The sequence below is a fragment of the Chiloscyllium plagiosum genome, unplaced genomic scaffold (genome assembly GCF_037043375.1).
Source record: "Chiloscyllium plagiosum isolate Xiang-an unplaced genomic scaffold, Cpla_swu_hap1 HiC_scaffold_18, whole genome shotgun sequence".
NCBI lineage: Eukaryota > Metazoa > Chordata > Chondrichthyes > Orectolobiformes > Hemiscylliidae > Chiloscyllium > Chiloscyllium plagiosum.
In genome coordinates this window covers 24,373,757-24,393,185 of record NW_028270156.1, presented here as the reverse complement: position 1 = coordinate 24,393,185, position 19,429 = coordinate 24,373,757, and the positions used below count along the sequence as shown (strand labels likewise).

The window sequence follows — 19,429 nt, the reverse complement described above, 5'->3', positions numbered from 1 at the left end:
TTGTAATAGCACTCCATAGAATTGGATTTATTTCATAATAAGAATCCAGTGCCAGTCTAAGTTCTGAAGCACAGCTCACAGTGAATCTGAATTGGTCGTGTTTTATAACAGCAGGAGCACTATATTGTGCAACGCATGATTTTTTTTTTTACTGTGTAATGGTCTTTTGCTTCTGTGGCTTAACAGAATGAAGCAAACAATTTTTCCACTACTTTCAATCCAATAGACTGTGCTTTGTGCTTCAATTGGCCAGTTAGCCTGACTCAAAATCCCACCTGGGTTTGCCATATCAATTTTCTGATCTTTATCAATATGGTGCCTATTTGCCACCTGTCAGTATGTGATACTGGGCAAAGGGTGGTTGAGGTACTTTGCTGCCACCTCAGTTCTTTGTTCATGCTGTGTCTAGGGCCTGGCTAATCTTCAATAGTGCAGAATAAACCACTAATGTGTCCAAATGGAGGATGCACATACCTTAGGTAACAAGATGGTTTATTGCATAGTAGCAGTAAATATAGTTTATATTGCTAGGCAGGCATAATCACTCTTGGGTGCTGTTCAAAGTAAATGGGCTCCCTATGAAGGCTAATGTAAAATTCCCTGTCTTCATCAAAGACTGTGTGATGTTACTCGATTAGGTGAAACTAATGCAACTTCAACATTAGCTCTTTCAGCACCAGTGGGCAGTGGTCTGGGGCCAAGCAGTCTGAGTGTTCACTCTTGCTCATTATGATGAAAGATAACTGTATACAATATAATGAGGTATAAATTACTCACAATTGTCCATGTTCTTGACAATATAGCCAGCACCCCAAGAAGATGATTTTTAATCAATATTAATTGCAATGGAAATTATTAGTGCTATTTGATTTAAACGTGGCTAGAATGAGGGTGGGTTGAGTTGTAGCCACTGTGATGAAAAGCTTTTTCTTAGTACAGAGTTGTATTTTTTTAGAAAAGGTCATCAACTGGAAACTTTGGCCTAGATTTTCAAAATACCTGAAGCAATTTGGGAATCCCAAAGGTTCCCCTAAAGTTGGCAGTTCTCAAATTCCTGGGGTGGTCTATCGTTCATATAGTTCGCTGAAGCAGCTCGCATTTACGTTTCATTTAGCCTTCACTGAGATCGGAGTTTGGAGTCGATGGTGTCAGCCAAAAACTGACATTTGAGTGACGTGTACAATATGGAACTTTAAGTAATAAAGTAATATATTTCTCCAATGTGCAGTAAAACTTGTGAATGCTCAATAAACCTACGTGCAAAGAACCCGAGTAACCCACTCGGCCCTTCGAGCTGATACCACCATTCATTTTGATCTGATTTTAACCTTTACTTGACCTTCCTGTTCACCCCAATAAATTTTCATCCCCTTGGAAACCAAGGCTCTATCTACATGGCACAGCAGATGAACGGGGAAAGAGTGATGGGTAGAAGCAGGCACCAAGTTGGCACAGGAGTTCGACGAGTCATCAGAATCTGTAAAGAGCCATAGGTTGGCATAGGGAAATAAGTGGCTACTGGGCATGGAAAGAATACATGAGGTTGCATGAGCAGGGAGTAGGATGTGGTGTGTGTTGGAGATTGAGGGCTATAGGGATGTTTTGTATTTCTCCCCTATTAGTGAGGAAAGCTACCCCTTTGGATCTGGCCCTGGGGTACCTTCAGTGGAGATAAGGCAGTCTTTGCTCTTGTGGACAGGCAATCTTGTCTGTAAAAAGTCCATAAAGTTATAAAGACTGCCAAAGCTATTAAAAAACCATCCAAAAACATGTGTGGAGTTAAATAAAATGCAAATTATCTCAGATTGCCTTTTCACATATGCCATTATACGATTTATACTGTGAGACTGATTTCGCAAACTATCATTTTCACAATAGGGGTGCATATCTAACGAGCATTTTGATGAACAGCTCCAACTACTTATTGCATGGAAATGCTTGTTTACATAGGGATGATGCATTTAAAGAATTAAGCACTTAAAGTCATACAGTCATAGAGATGTGCAGCACGGAAACAGACTCTTTATTTTTGGACTCCCCCACCCCAGGGAAGAGACCTTGTCTATTCACCCTAACCATGTCCTATCCATTAAGGTCTAAGGGCCTGTTCTATTAACAGTTGGAGTGAGTGAGTCTTAACAAGAACATCCCCATTCTAAACGATTACAGACTTAACAGCCACCTAGATTTGTCGAATACATTGCATCAGTTGTATGACACTTTGATCTTTTACTCTAAATTCTGTGTCCTAGGTATTCTGTCCTACTAGCTACCTGGCGAAGGAATAGTGCTCCGAAAGTTTGTAATTTCAAACAAACCTGTTGGGCTATAACCTGGTGTCATTTTCAACTTTAGCAAGAAGAGGTATTTGTCTAACAAATAAGATGTAGTTGAATGCTTAGTAGCAATAGGTACGGGTTACTTCGAGTCACTAGACATTGTTACAAATATAACTGCAGCTCCTCTGACCACACCAGTATCTAAAGCTGGATTTCTTGTTCTCCACCATGCTCTTCAGCAAGCAGGGATTTGAACTCTGGATTACATCTTGGAGATTGTTGTCACATATGATGCTGGCGATGAAAGAGTGAATGTAGTTTCCTACAGCCATTTCACATCTCTATTTCATCCTGCTTTCTTTGGTCCTGTTCATCTCAGCAGCATTTTCACTGCAAACACAGCAAAGGCACTGTATGTCCTCCTGTCTCCTTAACCTGGTCCCAAAGAGGACAGAGATCTCAGAGCTAAGTTCTTCGTCAGATGAACTTTGGAAGATTAATCCAAAGGTGCACTTCTCTCATATCTGGGCTACTGCCCTAGAAGTGAAGCCTCAATCGGTTTAACAAGTTAAATCAGGGAAATTCAACCCAATGTTTCAAGTTCGCTACCTTTCATCAAGTCTCAGGAAAAGCACAGACTTGAAACATTCACTCTGTTTCCCACTCCATTGAGGCTGCCAGACCTTACTGAGTGGAATTCTCTTCCTAAGGATATTGTGGGTCAACCTAACAGCCCACGTGGGCTGCAGTTGTTCAAGAAGGTAGCTCACTCCCATCTTCCCAAGGGCATCTTGGGATGGGCAATGAATACTGACCAGTCAGTGACACCCAAGCCTTACAAGTGAATTAAAAAATGTATTTTCAATAATTCCATAGCATTCTATTAACACCTTTAAGCATAGCCTCAGGCATTTTACTCATGACTTGATTTATTGTTGTCATGTGTACCTAAGTACAGTGAAAAGTTTTGTTTTGTGAGCAGTACAGGCAGGTCATAGCAAACAAGGACATACAGCTTAGAGGGTGCTTAGACTGAGCCTTTCCTTCCCTGAAGACTGGAAAGAAACTGGATTTGAAACAGTGCCTCTGTTTTGGCAGATAAAATTGGGGTTAGGTAGGTGGATGAATCAAAGATTGAGAAATTAATGACCCGAGCAAGTGATCAAGCCAAGACATATAAGCACAAAAATTGACCCTCCTGTGTAATCAGGATAGGAGCAGTGTGTTTGGGACCCACATTGATATCCTATGAATCCAGCTTCAGTTCTGAAGAAGATAAAGAGAAGTCGGGGGCTACCAGTGATAAATCAATTGTAATCCCAGGAGCTTTATCATGAAGTGCAGGAGGAATTCTCTCAACTCCTTTCAGTTTGGAGAAGGAGAACATATTTTTTGACTTAGTTTCTTAAAGCCCCTTCAGTAAACAATCAAACTTCATCTCCTCTCCTGTGTCAGCATTCCAAAGGTAATAAGTAGGATACCTTAGGATGGGAATAGGGGTCCCTAACACACTTGTTGAAGGTAGGGACATTAGGGGCCCACCCAGAGCCATTCCCTGTCCTTAACTGTAAACCCTTTGTCCTCTACTTTCTGTGACCCCATCCCATCAGATCACTTGCTCCTTGGTCTTTTGGCTCTTGGGCATTACTCTCCCAAAATCCTCCACGTGGTCAGGATTTCTGCCTGTGGACCTCATTCGCAGAGGAAGGAACAGCCTGATTGGCAGAAGATACAGTGGCCCTTCCTTAGAAGAGGTAGCAGGAGGTTCTCCAACTGGCAGATGAGAACCATGGCACTGAGGAAAGATTTCACCTATTAACTCAGTTTCTCCCTCTATAGGTGGTACCAAACATGCTGAGTATTTCCAGAACTTTCTGTTTTATTTTCAGATGTTCAGCATTAACAGGAATTTGCTTGTATTCCTTTTTGTGGCTGCTGGCTTTGGTCATGTTGCAGCTGAGGAAATACACATTTGTGGATTGTCAGAGTTAATAAGTTAATGGACTTTGACCTGGGGTCACCCGGGAGACGAGAGTGCCGTGACAACTTATCACACAATGACACTCGAGACAACATCAGTTGGGTGTATGCGCCACATGCCATCGTTTGCTTTCAGTTTGCCTGAAAAACTGGGGCTTCAGGCTCGATTTCTGCCCCACATTATTTGATTTTAGAACATAGAACATAGAACAGTACAGCACAGAACAGGCCCTTCAGCCCACGATGTTGTGCCGACCACTGATTCTCATGTATGTACCCTCAAATTTCTGTGACCATATGCATGTCCAGTAGTCTCTTAAATGTCCCCAATGACCTTGCTTCCACAACAGCTGCTGGCAACGCATTCCACGCTCACACAACTCTCTGTGTAAAGAACCCGTCTCTGACATCCCCTCTATACTTTCCTCCAATCAGCTTAAAACTATGACCCCTCGTGTTAGTCATTTCTGCCCTGGGAAGTAGTCTCTGGCTATCGACTCTATCTATGCCTCTCGTTATCTTGTATGCCTCTCCTCCTCCTTTTCTCCAATGAAAAAAGTCCGAGCTCAGTCAACCTCTCTTCATAAGATAAGCCCTCCAGTCCAGGCAGCCTCCTCTGAACCCTCTCCAAAGCATCCACATCTTTCCTATAATAGGGCAACCAGAACTGGATGCAGTATTCCAAGTGCAGTCTAACCAAAGTTTTATAAAGTTGCAACAAGATCTCATGACTCTTAAACTCAATCCCCCTGTTAATGAAAGCCAAAGCACCATATGCTTTCTTAACAAACCTGTCCACTTGGGTGGCCATTTTAAGGGATCTATGTATCTGCACCCCAAGATCCCTCTGTTCCTCCACACTGCCAAGAATCCTATCCTTAATCCTGTACTCAGTTTTCAAATTCGACATTCCAAAATGCATCACCTCGCATTTATCCAGGTTGAACTCCATCTGCCACCTCTCAGCCCATCTCTGCATACTGTCAATGTCCCGCTGCAGCCTACAACAGCCCTCTATACTGTCAACGACACCTCCAACTTTTGTGTCGTCTGCAAACTTGCTGAGCCATCCTTCAATCCCATCATCCAAGTCATTAATACAAATTACAAACAGTAGAGGCCCAAGGACAGAGCCCTGTGGAACACCACTCACCACAGACTTCCAGGCAGAATATTTTCCTTCTACCACCACTCGCTGTCTTCTGTTGGCCAGCCAATTCTGTATCCAGACAGCTACGTTCCCCTGATTCCCTTTCCTCCTGACCTTCTGAATGACCCTACCATGGGGAACCTTATCAAATGCCTTGCTGAAGTCCATACACACCACATCCACAGCTCGACCCTCATCAAATTTTCTAGTCACATCCTCAAAGAACTCGATAAGGTTTGTGAGGCATGACCCGCCCCTCACAAGCCATGTTGACTGCATTTAATCAAGCCATGCTCTTCCAGATGGTCATAAATCCTATCCCTCAGAATCCTTTCTAACACCTTGCAGATGACAGACGTGAGACTTACTGGTCCATAATTGCTGGGGATTTCCCTATTTCCTTTCTTGAAGAGAGGAATTACATTTGCCTCTCTCCAGTCCTCAGGTACGACTCCAGTGGAGAGCGAGGATGCAAAGATCTTCACAAGTGGCGAAGCAATTGCATTTCTCGTTTCCCAAAGCAGCCGAGGACAAATCTGGTCCGGGCCTGGCAACTTGTCAATCTTAATGTTTGACAAAATTTTCAGCACATCAGCTTCCTCAATCTCTATCCATTCCAGCATGCACACCTGCTCTTCAAAGGTTTCATTCACTACAAAGTTTGTTTCTTTTGTAAAGACAGAAGCAAAAAACTCATTTAGGGCTTCCCCTACCTCCTCAGACTCCACACACAAATTCCCTATGCTATCCCTGATCGGCCCTACTCTTTCTTTGACCATTCTCTTATTCCTCACATAAGTGTAAAATGCCTTTGTGTTCTCCCTAATCTGTTCTGCCAAGTCTTTCTCGTGCCCCCTCCTGGCTCTCCTCAGACCATTTTTGAGCTCCTTCCTCGCCTGCCTATAATCCTCTAGAGCTGAGCTTGACCCTAGCTTCCTCCACCTTATGTAAGCTACCTTTTTCCTTTTGACGAGAAGCTCCACCGCTCTCGTCATCCAAGGTTCCTTTATCTTACCACTTCTTGCCTGTCTTAGAGGGACATATTTATTCATCACTTGCAACAACTGTTCCTTAAACAGTCTCCACATGTCTATAGTGCCTTTACCATGGAACAATTGCTCCCAATCCATGCTTCCTAACTCATGTCTAATCGCATCATAGTTTCCTCTTCCCCAATTAAATATCCTCCCATTTTGCCTAATCCTCTCCTTCTCCATATCTATGTAGAATGTGAGGCAGTTGTGGTCACTATCACCAAAATGCTCTCCCATCACAAGATCTGATACCTGCCCCGGCTTGTTTCCGAGCACCAAGTCTAGAATGGCCTCTCCCCTCGTCGGCCTGTCAACGTACTGAGTTAGGAAACCCTCCTGAACACACCTTACAAAAACAGCTCCATTCAAATCTTCTGCTCGAAGGAGGTTCCAATCAATATTGGGAAAGTTAAATTCACATTCCTCATTCCTGAAGAAGGGCTAATGCCCGAAACGTCGATTCTCCTGTTCCCTAGATGCTGCCTGACCTGCTGCGCTTTTCCAGCAACACATTTCCATCTCTGATCTCCAGCATTTGCAGACCTCACTTTCTCCTCAAAGTTAAATTCACCCATTACAACAACCATACTACGTCTACACTTTTCCAAAATCTGCCGAGCTATGCTTTCTTCCATCTCCCTGCTGCTATTGGGGGGGGGGCCTGTAGTAAATCCCTAACGAGGTGACTGCTCCCCTGCTGTTCCTAATTTCCACCCATACTGACTCGGTAGGCAGATCTTCCTCGACAATGGAAGCTTCTGTAGCTGTGATACCCTCTCTGATTAGTAATGCTACACCCCCTCCTCTTTTTCCCCCCTCCCTATTCTTTTTAAATGCTCTAAATCCTGGAACATCCCACAACCATTCCTGCCCCTGAGAAACCCATGTCTCTGTTATGGCCACAACATCATAGCACCAGGTACTGATCCATGCTCTAAGTTCATCACTTTTATTCCTGATACTCCTTGCGTTAAAGCAAACACACTTTAACTGATTCCTTGGTTCCTTCCCAGGAAAATCCTTCCCACTAGCTGGTCTACCTCTTGCTATTGCCTCATCTGCATCAACTCTCATCTCCGGTATACAGCTCAGGTTCCCACCCCCCTGCCATACTAGTTTTAACCCTCTTGAACTACTCGAGCAAACCTTCCACCCAGGACATTGGTCCCCTTCCAGTTCAGATGCAACCCATCCTTCTTGTACAGGTCCCACCTTCCCCAGAAGGCATCCCAATTATCTACATATCTGAAGCCCTCCCTCCTACACCAGCTGCACAGCCACATATTAAGCTGCACCCTCTCCCTGTTCCTCGCCTCGCTATCTCGTGGCACCAGTAGCAAACCCGAGAACACTACTCTGTTTGTCCTGCTTTGCAGCTCCCATCCTAACTCCCTGAAATCACTTTTTATATCCTCAATCCTTTTCCTGGCTATATCATTAGTGCCAATATGTAACACAATTTCTGGCTGTTCGCCCTCCCCTTTTAGAACCTTATATACCTGATCGGAGACATCCCGGACCCTGGCACCAGGGAGGCAACATACCTGCCGGGAATCCCGATCCTGACCACAAAATCTCCTGTCGATTCCCCTAACTATCGAGTCCCCTACCACGAGTACTTTTCTATTCTGCCCCTTCCCTTCTTTGCCACAGTGTCAGGCTCAGTGCTAGAGAACTGACTGCTATGGCTTTCCTCTGGTAGGTCATCCCCCCCCAGCAGTATCCAAAACGGTATACTTATTATTTGATTTTCTCCTGGTGCAACACTTCAGAGAATCATAGAACATAGAACATAGAAAAGTATAGCACAGAACAGGCCCTTTGGCCCACGATGTTGTGCTGAGATTTAATCCTAATGTAAAGTATAGTAACTTAACCTACGTACCCCTCAACTCACTGCTATCAATGTGAATGTCCAGCAGTCGCTTAAATGTCCCCAATGACTCTGCTTCCACCACCACAGCTGGCAACGCATTCCATACATTCACAACTCTCTGCGTAAAGAACCTACCTCTGACGTCTCCTTTATACCTTCCTCCTAATATTTTCAAACTGACTCCTTGTACCAGTCAATCCTGCCCTGGGGAAAAGTCTCTGGCTATTGACTCTATCTATTCCTCTCATTATTTTGTACACCTAAATCAGGTCTCCTCTCTTCCTCCTTCTCTCCAGAGAGAAAAGTCCAAACTTATTCAACCTTTCTTCATAAGGCAAGCCCTCCAGTCCAGGCAGCATCCTGCAACCTTCTTTGCACCCTTTCCAAAGCCTCTGTATCTTTTCTATAGTAGGGTGACCAGAACTGTACACAATATTCCAAGTGTGATTTCACCAGGGACTTGTAGAGCTGTAGCAAAACCCCGCGGCTCTTAAACTCGATCCCCTGCTAATGGAAGGCAAAACACCATATGCTTTCTGAACAACCCTATCCACTTGGGTTGCAACTTTGAGGGATCTATGTACTTGTACACCCTCTGTTCCTCCACACTGCCAAGAATCCTGTCTTTAATCCTATATTCAGCATTCGAGTTTGACCTTCCAAAATGCATCACTTCGCATTTATCCAGGTTGAACTCCATCTGCCATTTCTCAGCCCAGTTCTGCATCCTGTCTATGTCGCACTGCAGCCTGCAGTAGACTCTATACTATCGACAGCACCTCCAACCTTTGTGTCATATGCAAATTTACTAACCCAACCCTCAACCTCCTCATCAAAGTCATTTATAAAAACGACAAAGAGCAGAGGCCCAAGAACAGGGCCCTGCAGGACCCCACTCAACACTGACCTCCAGGCAGAATACTTTCCATCTACAACCACTCTCTGCTTTCTGTCAGCCAGCCAATTCTGAATCCAGATAGCCAAATCTCCCTGTATCCCATACTTCCTCTCTTTATGAATGAGCCTACCATGGGGAACCCTATCAAATGTCTTGCTGAAGTCCATATACACCACATCTACTGCTTGACTGTCATAAACCTGTCTTGAAACCTTCTCAAATAACTCAATAAGATTTGTGAGGCATTACCTGCCCCTCACAAAGCCATGCTGGCTGCTTTTAATTACACTATGCTTTGCCAAATAGTCATAAATCCTATCCCTCAGAATTCTTTCCAAAACTTTGCTTACCACAGACGTAAGACTTTCTCGTCTGTAATTGCCAGGGATTTCCCTATTATTCTTCTTGAAAAGTGGAATATCATTCGCCTCCTTCCAATCCTCCAGTACGACTCCTGTGGAGAGTGAAGAGGCTAATATCCTCGCCTGCGGGTTAGCACCCTCCTTTCTCGCTTCCCGGAGCAGCCTAGGATAAATCTGGTCTGGCCCTGGAGACTTATCAATCTTAATGTTTTCCAAAATTTCTAGCACATCAACTTCATCAATCTTGATCTGGTCAAGACTGTATCCCAGCTTCTCTAAGTTTTCATTTACAACAAGTTCCCTTTCCATGGTGAAAACCGAAGCAAAAAACTCAGTTAGGGCTTCCTCTATCTGCTCAGACTCCAGGCACAAGTTCCTTATGTTATCCCTAATTGGCCCTACCTTCTCCTTGATCATTCTCTTATTCCTCACATATGAATAAAATGCCTTTGGGTTCTCCCTAATCCTTCTGGCCAAGCCTTTTTCATGCCCCCTCCTGGCTCTCCTCAGTCCATTTCTGAGCTCCTTTCTAGCAAGTCTGTAATCCTCCAAAGCTGTGCTAGATCCTTGCTTCCTCCACCTTACGTAAGCTGCCTTCTTCCTTTTGATGAGAAGTTCCTCTGTTCTCGTCATCCAAGGTTCCTTAATCTTACCCCTTCTTACCTGTCTCAGAGGTACAAATTTGTGCATCACTTGCAACAACTGCTCCTTAAATAGTCATCGCTGTCACTATCTTGGGCCATTAGCTTGGCATCTTCATCATCTGCTTGTTTCTCTGTTGATTAGCGCAGAATCTCATGAATTGAGAATTGATGTGGGTTTCCAAAAGGATGGGACCAGGAGAGTTTTAGAAAATTAAATTACCACTGTGACTTTGCTATGATACTGCAATCCAGTCCCAGCCAAGCCGTTGAATTTTAATCTGTTTCAGGGGTAATCCTACTATTTCATCCTCTGAAGATGTATTGATGCGAACAATGTTGATAATAGACCATATTTCAGTCTATCTGATTCAAGTGGCAGCACGAACTTATGAACTGCCCGATTGCATACTGAATAGATTCACGCTTCAGTCGGTCTGCTTGGTCAGGCACTTGCACTGTTGCCTGTTGCTAGGCTCTACCAGTTACACTGAATTATAATGAAAATACAGCACAAAAACTGGTCATTCGACCCAATATGTCAGGTCAGTGCTTATACTTCACATGATCTTTCTCTCACTTCTCTTCATCGGCATATCTTTCTATTCTGTTCTGTTACGTGCCTATTCAGTTCTACTTTGAATACATTTACACCTCTCATAGTAGCAGAATGTCCTACCTTTTAATCGCAGTCTAGGTAAAAAGGTTTCTTTTGCCTCTTGAGCAGTGACTTTTGGATATGAAATAAGATATCGATGAAGGTCATTATCTAAAATATTGCAGATGTATTACTGAGGCTGGGAGAGTGCATTGACTTACTCCAGGCCCACTACTCCAAAGGTCACTACATCAATTTACCTGATTTTTTGGTTCCTGATATGGACCTAGGATAAAGAGATTCATCAATCAAGATTCATCAACCTTCCTGTTTGTATCAGAGTTGAGGTTGAGGCTACAGTTGACCGTCCTGCCCCTATTAAGAGATTCTCTGCCAAATGATCGAGACCCTTAAGTTGGCCTGAGAGCCAACTGCTAGAGAGCTGGTTGCTATGTGGGATCCGTGGAAGCACAGGTGAGCTGCTTGTCAGCAAGGCTGGGGGTGGGGGGGGTGGGAGGATATGGGGATACAGTGGAGCCAAGGTAATAAGCAGGATCTCTTAGGATGTGAATGGGGGTCCTCAACACACTGATTACAAAACTATAAATTAGAAGCCAAAATTTATACTGCAAAATTATAAACTTGATTATAAAATTAAGCACACATAAACGTTTACCACTCATAATAGACCAAAGCAAATACATGCATAAACACTTTCTCTTAGCAAAGAGTCACTGGGGAATGAAAGCTTTCGGCCAATAAGCTTCAGTTTTGAAGCAAAATGATATGGTTTGTGATGTTGAGATAGTTGTTAGTTTGATGTTCTGGCATGTGGAGATGTGTGTCACCAAACATGGGCATTTGTTTCTGAGCTCTTGGGAGATGTAGCTTGTTCAGGAAGAACAGGGGTGAGTTTTAATAAAAATTGCTGAAGTGTCATGTTTGGGGAGTTTCAGGGAGGGTTTTTCTTTGTGAACTTTAGCATGTCATCTCATGCAAATCTCTGCTGCACACCTCATTATGTATACACCGTGTATGTATGCCGATGTAAGCATTCTATTATGCACTTACCAGTATTGAAAGTACTCACCATTCCTCGACCTTTTGAGATCTCTGCCACTTGCTCCGTATTTAAAGTGCATCTGTTCACCAGGTCAGTCACTGCCAGTCACGAATATCCCTTTACAGTGCAGAGTGGGAGGGAAATGCAAAGGAATACCTTCTGAGGAAACATTATGGTCAAGTGAGATCGAGTTTAAGAGCCGTGGGGTTTTGCTACAGCTCTACAAGTCCCTGGTGAAACCACACTTGGAATATTGTATACAGTTCTGGTCACCCTACTATAGGAAAGATGCAGAGGCTTTGGAAAGGGTGCAAAGAAGGTTTACCAGGATGCTGCCTGGACTGGAGGGCTTGCCTTATAAAGAAAGGTTGAATAAGCTTGGACTTTTCTCTCTGGAGAGAAGGAGGAAGAGAGGAGACCTGATTTAGGTGTACAAAATAATGAGAGGAATAGATAGAGTCAATAGCCAGAGACTTTTCCCCAGGGCAGGATTGACTGGTACAAGGAGTCAGTTTGAAAATAATAGGAGGAAGGTATAAAGGAGACGTCAGAGGTAGGTTACGCAGAGAGTTGTGAATGTATGGAATGCATTGCCAGCTGTGGTGGTGGAAGCAGAGTCATTGGGGACATTTAAGCGACTGCTGGACATTCACATAGATAGCAGTGAGTTGAGGGGTGGGTAGGTTAAGTTACTATACTTTACATTAGGATTAAATCTCAGCACAACATCGTGGGCCAAAGGGCCTGTTCTGTGCTGTACTTTTCTATGTTCTATGATTCTCTGAAGTGTTAGAAGAGATCAGCCCTTTATCAGAGAGAAATGAGATTCCAATGGCTCATCTCAAACATGGATCGTTGCAGGTAATTTCCTTTCTCAGACATACAGGGCTAGATAGAGAGTAAATATTGTGGGAACTTGGGAAATATTCACATGATGTCTTTAATAAGGAATATTTTGTTAATAAAATTGAGTTGAACTGCAAACTGAATTCTGTGTCCCTTTTCTGGCTCACCAACAAGAACCTGGGTAAAGTGTTTTTAGTACAGAAACTGGTTGTGCAAAACACAGACAACATTGGTGTCCCTGGTTGGTTTTCCATTAGAAGTGTTTGTATAACCTTTGACGTGTCCCAAAGATGTCTGGTCATCTCCACAGAAGTGACATGAGTCACTTTTGGAAATAGAAACCCATATTTGTAATTGTATTGATATTTTATATCAGCACCTGTCTGATTGGCTGTCATTATAGCTTCAGCTACAAGAATGAAGCTACAGAGGCTGTGCATCCTTTGTACCAGAACATATTAGAGCCCTGTCAGAGAAATGTCACTCTTTCCCTAATGCTCAGCATGGTGCAACACTTTGTCATTGTCGAGTGTGAAAGCATCACATGCTGGAAACCCTTCAAATGATTGAAAACATTGTTTTTTGTCCAACACGAGGAAAAGTGAAGAACAAAAAAAATCTGCATTTTCTTCTGAGTACAAACAAAAACTGTTCCCCTTTTAAACAACAACAAGTTTACAGTCAATGAATGACCAATTGGAACTGGGTCTAGCTTCTTGCATCTGAAGCTGCAACACTATCATGCTGAAGGTGATGTTCCTCCAGTTCAATGTCTTTTTCTTCTTCCTTGGAAGACAGCTGCTACACTCCCAGCTCGCCAGCATCCATCACATCAGACTTTGCCTGTTTGAATTGCACAGGGCACAGTGTGCCAGGATAAAAACGTACTCTTTCTGTACTGTACTGCAATGCCACCCCAGACCAGTTCAAGCAACAGGACCCTATCTCCAGCAGGCCTGACAGGCTCCACGATGGTTTTGTTGGAAGAATAGTCAATATTGTAACTATGTTCAGCTTCAGTTCTTTGATGACTACTGTCCAAGATGGGGGACTCTTACTTTCATGTCAGGTATTGCTGCCATCTGGATTCTTTCAAAGAGAATAGCAAATTGTCTGTAAGTGAGGTGAGATTAGTTACTAATGAGCTGTTAATGCAGGCAAATGGACCTCTTGCCATTCATTAATAGATTCTCATCTCACCATTCAAACCTTGGATGCAAATGTTTTCTCAATATTGAGAATTTTGTTTTTCCAATTTCACCACATTTTCTAGCTGATTTATGTGGTTCGGGGACTGAGAATATTCCATTCTCCGTTTTGAGAAGTTTTCCAGTCACTCTTCAAGAGGTCAATCAGGATTCACAATAAAATGTTTTCTCAGAAACAGGAGAGCTGAGTTGGGAGCTCCTTTCCTTCACCAGGCTTGTTATTAACTATTCTAAACAATCTCCAAAGCAGAAACTGCAACTGGACAGTCTGAAACTTGAGAAGAGGTGACATTAGTAAAGAGTCAGATATCACAAGGCATGGACTGTTAAGAAGGGCCTGGCTAAAAAAAAGTTCCACTGTCCTTTCACTGACCTCATTAAAAATTAATCCAGGTATCAACAATTTTTTCAATTTAAATTCACAAAGAAAATGATTAAACATGAGGCGGGGAACAGCAGGGAACTTTCAAAAACCGATGTTTTCCCCTCTCTAGATCACACTTCCCCTACAATTTACATGAAATGGACCTGAGGATTGTTTTAATGAGTAATTTGGCAGCAAAGAGATATTTTAGCCAGGGAAAGAAGCAAGGAGATAAAATCCTGGTGATTCTAGGTCATTCCTATATATACTGGCTGTACAATGTGCTCATGAGCCCAAGATGTATCTAGAGATTAGGAATTTGTTTTGGACTATAGAGAGGTATGAAACTGAATATAATAAAACTGGTGATTTGAATTGCAGGCAAAAGGATGGGCAGAATGTCCTCCTTATGTCAGTATGATTATATTAGCTCCTTTCTAAAGGAATGGTACTTGTTGCATCAATTTTGTTTCTTTGAAATGCTTTAGAGCAACCTTATTACATTAAAGGTCTGACTTACCTTAAGGTGGTTGTTGCAGTTGTAAGTTGTTAAGGCAATAATGCTGATGTCACTAGCCTGGTAACCCAGAGTCCCTAATGTTCTGAGGAGATGGGTTTGAATCCCACCAAGGCATCTAGTGAAATTTTACATCAACAAAAGAAATCTAAAATTGAAAGCTAGTTTAATAGTGACCACATAATCATAACTGATTGTGGTTAAAACCCATCTAGTTTATTAATGTTCTTTAGGAAAGGTCCTTACTTGCTTTGGTCTCTATGTGACTCCAGATCCAAAGCAATGTGGTTGACATTGAAGTGGCCTAGCAAGTGAATCCGCTCAATGGCAATAAATGCTGACTCAGCCAGTGATGCCTGCACCTATGAACAAATCTTTAAAAAGGTGGGTTTAGTCAACACTTAGTCCATGGCCCTACCTTGAATATTGGAGAGGAATACATTCAAACTGGAGTTTTATGTTAGAATAAGAGTAAGTACCTTTATTCATACACTATCACGGACTGCAGACAAAGCCAGATCAGTGAGATTGGAATAGCTCTTAACATTCCCAGCGGATCATGAGGTTCTGAGTCTGGGAAGCTTTTCAAGTTCTACTGTAGCCTGATAAGATTGAACATGTGAGCAATTGGGAATGATTCCAACAATTTAAATGGCTCCAGTGGAATAATTGAAAAGAGTTCTGTGAGGCAGTTAATTAGTGCACTCATTTCTGTGTCCCTAATGGTTCACAAAGATTTTCTTATGATATTGAAAGGACTTTCATCTATTTTCTTAACAATCATATTTAACCATCCATAACCAGAGTGGCCTCAGTGGTTACAATACCAGGAATTATATTCTTACATTGGGGTAAGTTGGGGCCTGGAAGAGAATGGCACTTTACAGATACAAGCTCCTGTTCAGCCCTTGTCTTTGACACCCTCTTCAACCATGCCCACATGCTGATGGTCTTACAAGGATGGTTACTGGGAGATAAGGACTAAGCTCCACAACAAAGGCTGATGACCCTGTTATGTAACCCCCATGATGGAGGCTGAGTGTAGATACAATGCCGTCCTTTCTTCAACCAGGGTCATCATGGAGTGGACAAAGATGTGATGGTCCACGAAGAGCTGGGAGAGCAACAGCAGTCTTCTGAGGAGAAAGATGAGGGTATTGAGCGGGAGAAGCATGTCCTTCTGCATGATGGAGCACAGTAGCATCAAGCATGACAAACCAGACAGGACTTAATTGACATGTGATTCCAGTAGATGTGAGCTGGGTGCAGTGAGCACTGATTGATTGTAAATTTTCTGGTTGAAAGACAAGCAGTCCGTTTCTGTTCCCAGAGGCAAATGCAGCTTCTGTTTGTTTGGCTTTTGTTTGTTTTGCTGTTGCTGAATAGAACTGAATGCTTTGAAGCGTTTGAAAGCTTTCCAGTATGTTGAACAATGAACAATGAGAAGATTCTTATCTGCATGGAGTGTTGGGGAAACAGTAATACTCCCATGGGCAGGGTTGTAAGATAGGATGAGGTTAAGGATAAGATGAAAATCACACAACACCAGGCTATAGTCCAACAGGTTTAATTGGAAGCACACTAGCTTTCGGAGCAACGCTCCTATCACCTGATGAAGGAGCGTCGCTCTGAAAGCTAGTGAGCTTCCAATTAAACCTGGTGTTGTGTGATTTTTAACTTTGTACATCTCAGTCCAACACCGGCATCTCCAAATCAAGGATAAAATGTGTAGTTTGGTTCTTAAATAGTAATAGATGTAAGAATGTACTCTTGCATGTGCAATGAAGTATCAGTCATGCTTCCTCTGTGTCCTGAGAAGTGTTGGTCCATAATTGCTCTCCCACTATATGGATGGTGAAGAGCAACTCCAGACTGACAGCATTTAAGCTGGTGCTTAGCTGGGCTGTACAAATGATACTGTTTCGAGGGATCCTAGGAAGTGGTGAGTGCTTCCATCTATATTGAGTAGGAAACAATAGTGAGGGAAGTCCTGCTTGGTAAATGAAGCGAGTTTTGGAAGATAGCATGAGAAGCCTCACTAAGTCTCGCCGAGAGAAACCCTCCATGAAACTTGCCAAAATTGATACTTAGATGATTTCTATTGAAGTTCAGCCCTCAGCTCCCAATAACGGACACACGCATTTTAGGTTCACCTCCCCTTGAATATAATCTGTGAAGCTCGTATGAATCCGGCCCTGCCCACCCCCCCACAAAAAATAATCCCATCACATCTGTCCCGACCTTGGTTTGATCCCGTCCGCAATATTCCCCTGACTCAAACCACACTTGACTCACTCCCATTCCACACCTATGTCCCATCCTTTGCTCCTTATCTCTACTACACAAGTAATATGAAACCTGCTGTTGGACTGTGGACTCTTTGGGAACATTCTTAATTAAACCCACTCTGGGCAGGAATACTGATAAAAATAACTCATGCCCTTGGCTTCTAGACTAGAATCACTCTCTTTGTGCTGGGAAATCCTGTTCTGCAAAAGATTATAAGTACTCATTTATCGTTTTGTTTCTCTTACAGACCAAAATTTGACCTTTTGATACAGAATATAATGCAAGAACTCTGGCTATATCATCATCTTGAAGAGTCTCACTCAAATTTGGTTCCAGATTTTAAAAAAATGTTTTTTTAGCACAGTGGGGAATTTGATAACTGAACTATGTGGACTGCATTCGTGGCCTCATTCCTGATGAAAGGCTTTTGCCCGAATGTTGATTTTCCTGCTCCTCGGATGCTACCTGACCTGCTGTGCTTTTCCAGCACCACTCTAATCTAGATTATATGGACTGCAGGCAGTGGAGTTGTTACTGCTGTCAGAACTATGCCTGTTGCATGTTCATTAGTTCTGCTCAAGCACATTGAGTGTTCTCTTGAGTACTTCTCATAATTGTGAAAATCAGTTGACTTCCAAAAAAAGCTACAAACTTGTCAAGGGGTTATGTTACACTCAAAGGTTATTTTGTACGACTATTTTTAACTTAGAATGCATGATACTACCTCATGATTTCAATCATAATGTTACAGAAATGAATTGTTTTTTGACTCGTCATGTGCTGAAAGAATTTTGTACATGAATATAAAACTTATGTGCTTAGGATTGGGTACATTAATATGGTTGTGATGTTGAAGATCTTGCTGCTCACAGCTTACAGCTATGTTCTTGTCTGTGTTTTTTTCTAACAGATCAACTTTCCTTGTTAGTTATGAATTAGTAAATTCTGAAAGTAAAATAGCCAATTACTGGAGGCATGTGCATGTAATATCGTGACTTCCTGCGACCCCATGGTTATCTGTGGGAAGTTTCACAAGCTCTGACAGTGGATAACACCACAGAGATGATATCTTTCCTCATTTCTTTCAGTATCTGTAAATATGCAATGACAAAGCTGGTCAGGGCTTTGGCCAAATCATTTGCTTAGATTACACATTGATTGACTGCATTTCTGGTTCCTGCTCAACATGTGGGACACAATTATAGAGAGTTAAGGACAACTAATATGGCTTATCAGAGCATTAATTGATGCAGAATGTAATAATTTCAGTAATTCTAGTTGTTAGGGAAGTTGGTTAGCATGTGGAAAGGTTTTATATAGATGCCTGCTCTTACCTTTCAATTCTCAAGGTGCAATAAAAGCTATCACTTATGATTCCAGGATTGAATGTGCTCTGAATATGTGTGAATAGTTTTGCCTGTTACTTTCAATGTGAAAAGGAAGTAAAGGCTAAAATCTACACATTCTGCACATACTTATTTCCGATTATCAAGTTGACAACAGTTTAATATAACTGATAGAACAGACAACTCCTTTTTGACAATCAGACCCAGAATGGGACCCGACCTATACTTTAAAAATAGAAAAATGTACAATGAGCATAATTGAAATGGACACAGCACGTGATGAAAAGGACAATGATCATGTGGTACAAAATTAGTTAAAAGACAGAAAGCAGAGACTGATGATAGTTTTTCAGATTGGTGGCAAATACAGTACAGTGTGCCACCCATTGCCTTGGTTTTGGGAAATGCAGCACTTTTTGGTATATTAAATATACAGGCTTGGGTATAGAGGCACCAACTAAATAGTGAAGACAATAACAATAGACTCCAGGTGAACATAGACAAATTCACAAAATGGAGAGACAATGGCATCATAGAGCCATAGAGTTGTACAGCACGGAAACAGACCCTTCGGTCCAACTCGTTCATGTCAACCAGATATCCTAAATTAATCTAGTCCCATTTGCCAGCATTTGGCCCAAAGCCCTCCAAATCCTTCCTATTCATCCAAATGCCTTTTAAATGACCTCTCAACTCACTGCACTGACCAATGAAGGTCAGTGCAAGGAAATTTGATAGGATGTTCAAAATCATGAAGATTTTAATAGAGTAAATAAAAATAAGGTGTTTCCAGTGACACTGAGTGCAGTCATCGGAAAACACAGATTTAAGATAACTGGCAAAAGAGAAAATAGGGTTATGAGATTTGTTTCAATGTAATGGATGTACATCCTGGAACACTGGTGGAAATAGATTCAATGGTAACTTTCAAAGTGGAAGAAGTTTGACTAATTGGATCGACCTTTCAGAGTGCACATA

General features: G+C 42.3%; 1 protein-coding gene across 1 annotated transcript in view; it reads left to right on the top strand.

Annotated features, from left to right (window-relative positions):
• LOC122558036 (uncharacterized) overlaps positions 1-18,934 on the top strand; it is a 162,836-nt gene extending 143,902 nt beyond the window's left edge. Inside the window, exon 6 of the mRNA XM_087996338.1 lies at positions 17,353-18,934. Within this exon, the coding sequence (XP_087852464.1) occupies positions 17,353-17,364 (12 nt within the window). The 3' untranslated portion in view covers positions 17,365-18,934. The remainder of the gene's footprint in view (positions 1-17,352) is intronic.
• The last annotated feature ends 495 nt before the right edge of the window (positions 18,935-19,429 follow it).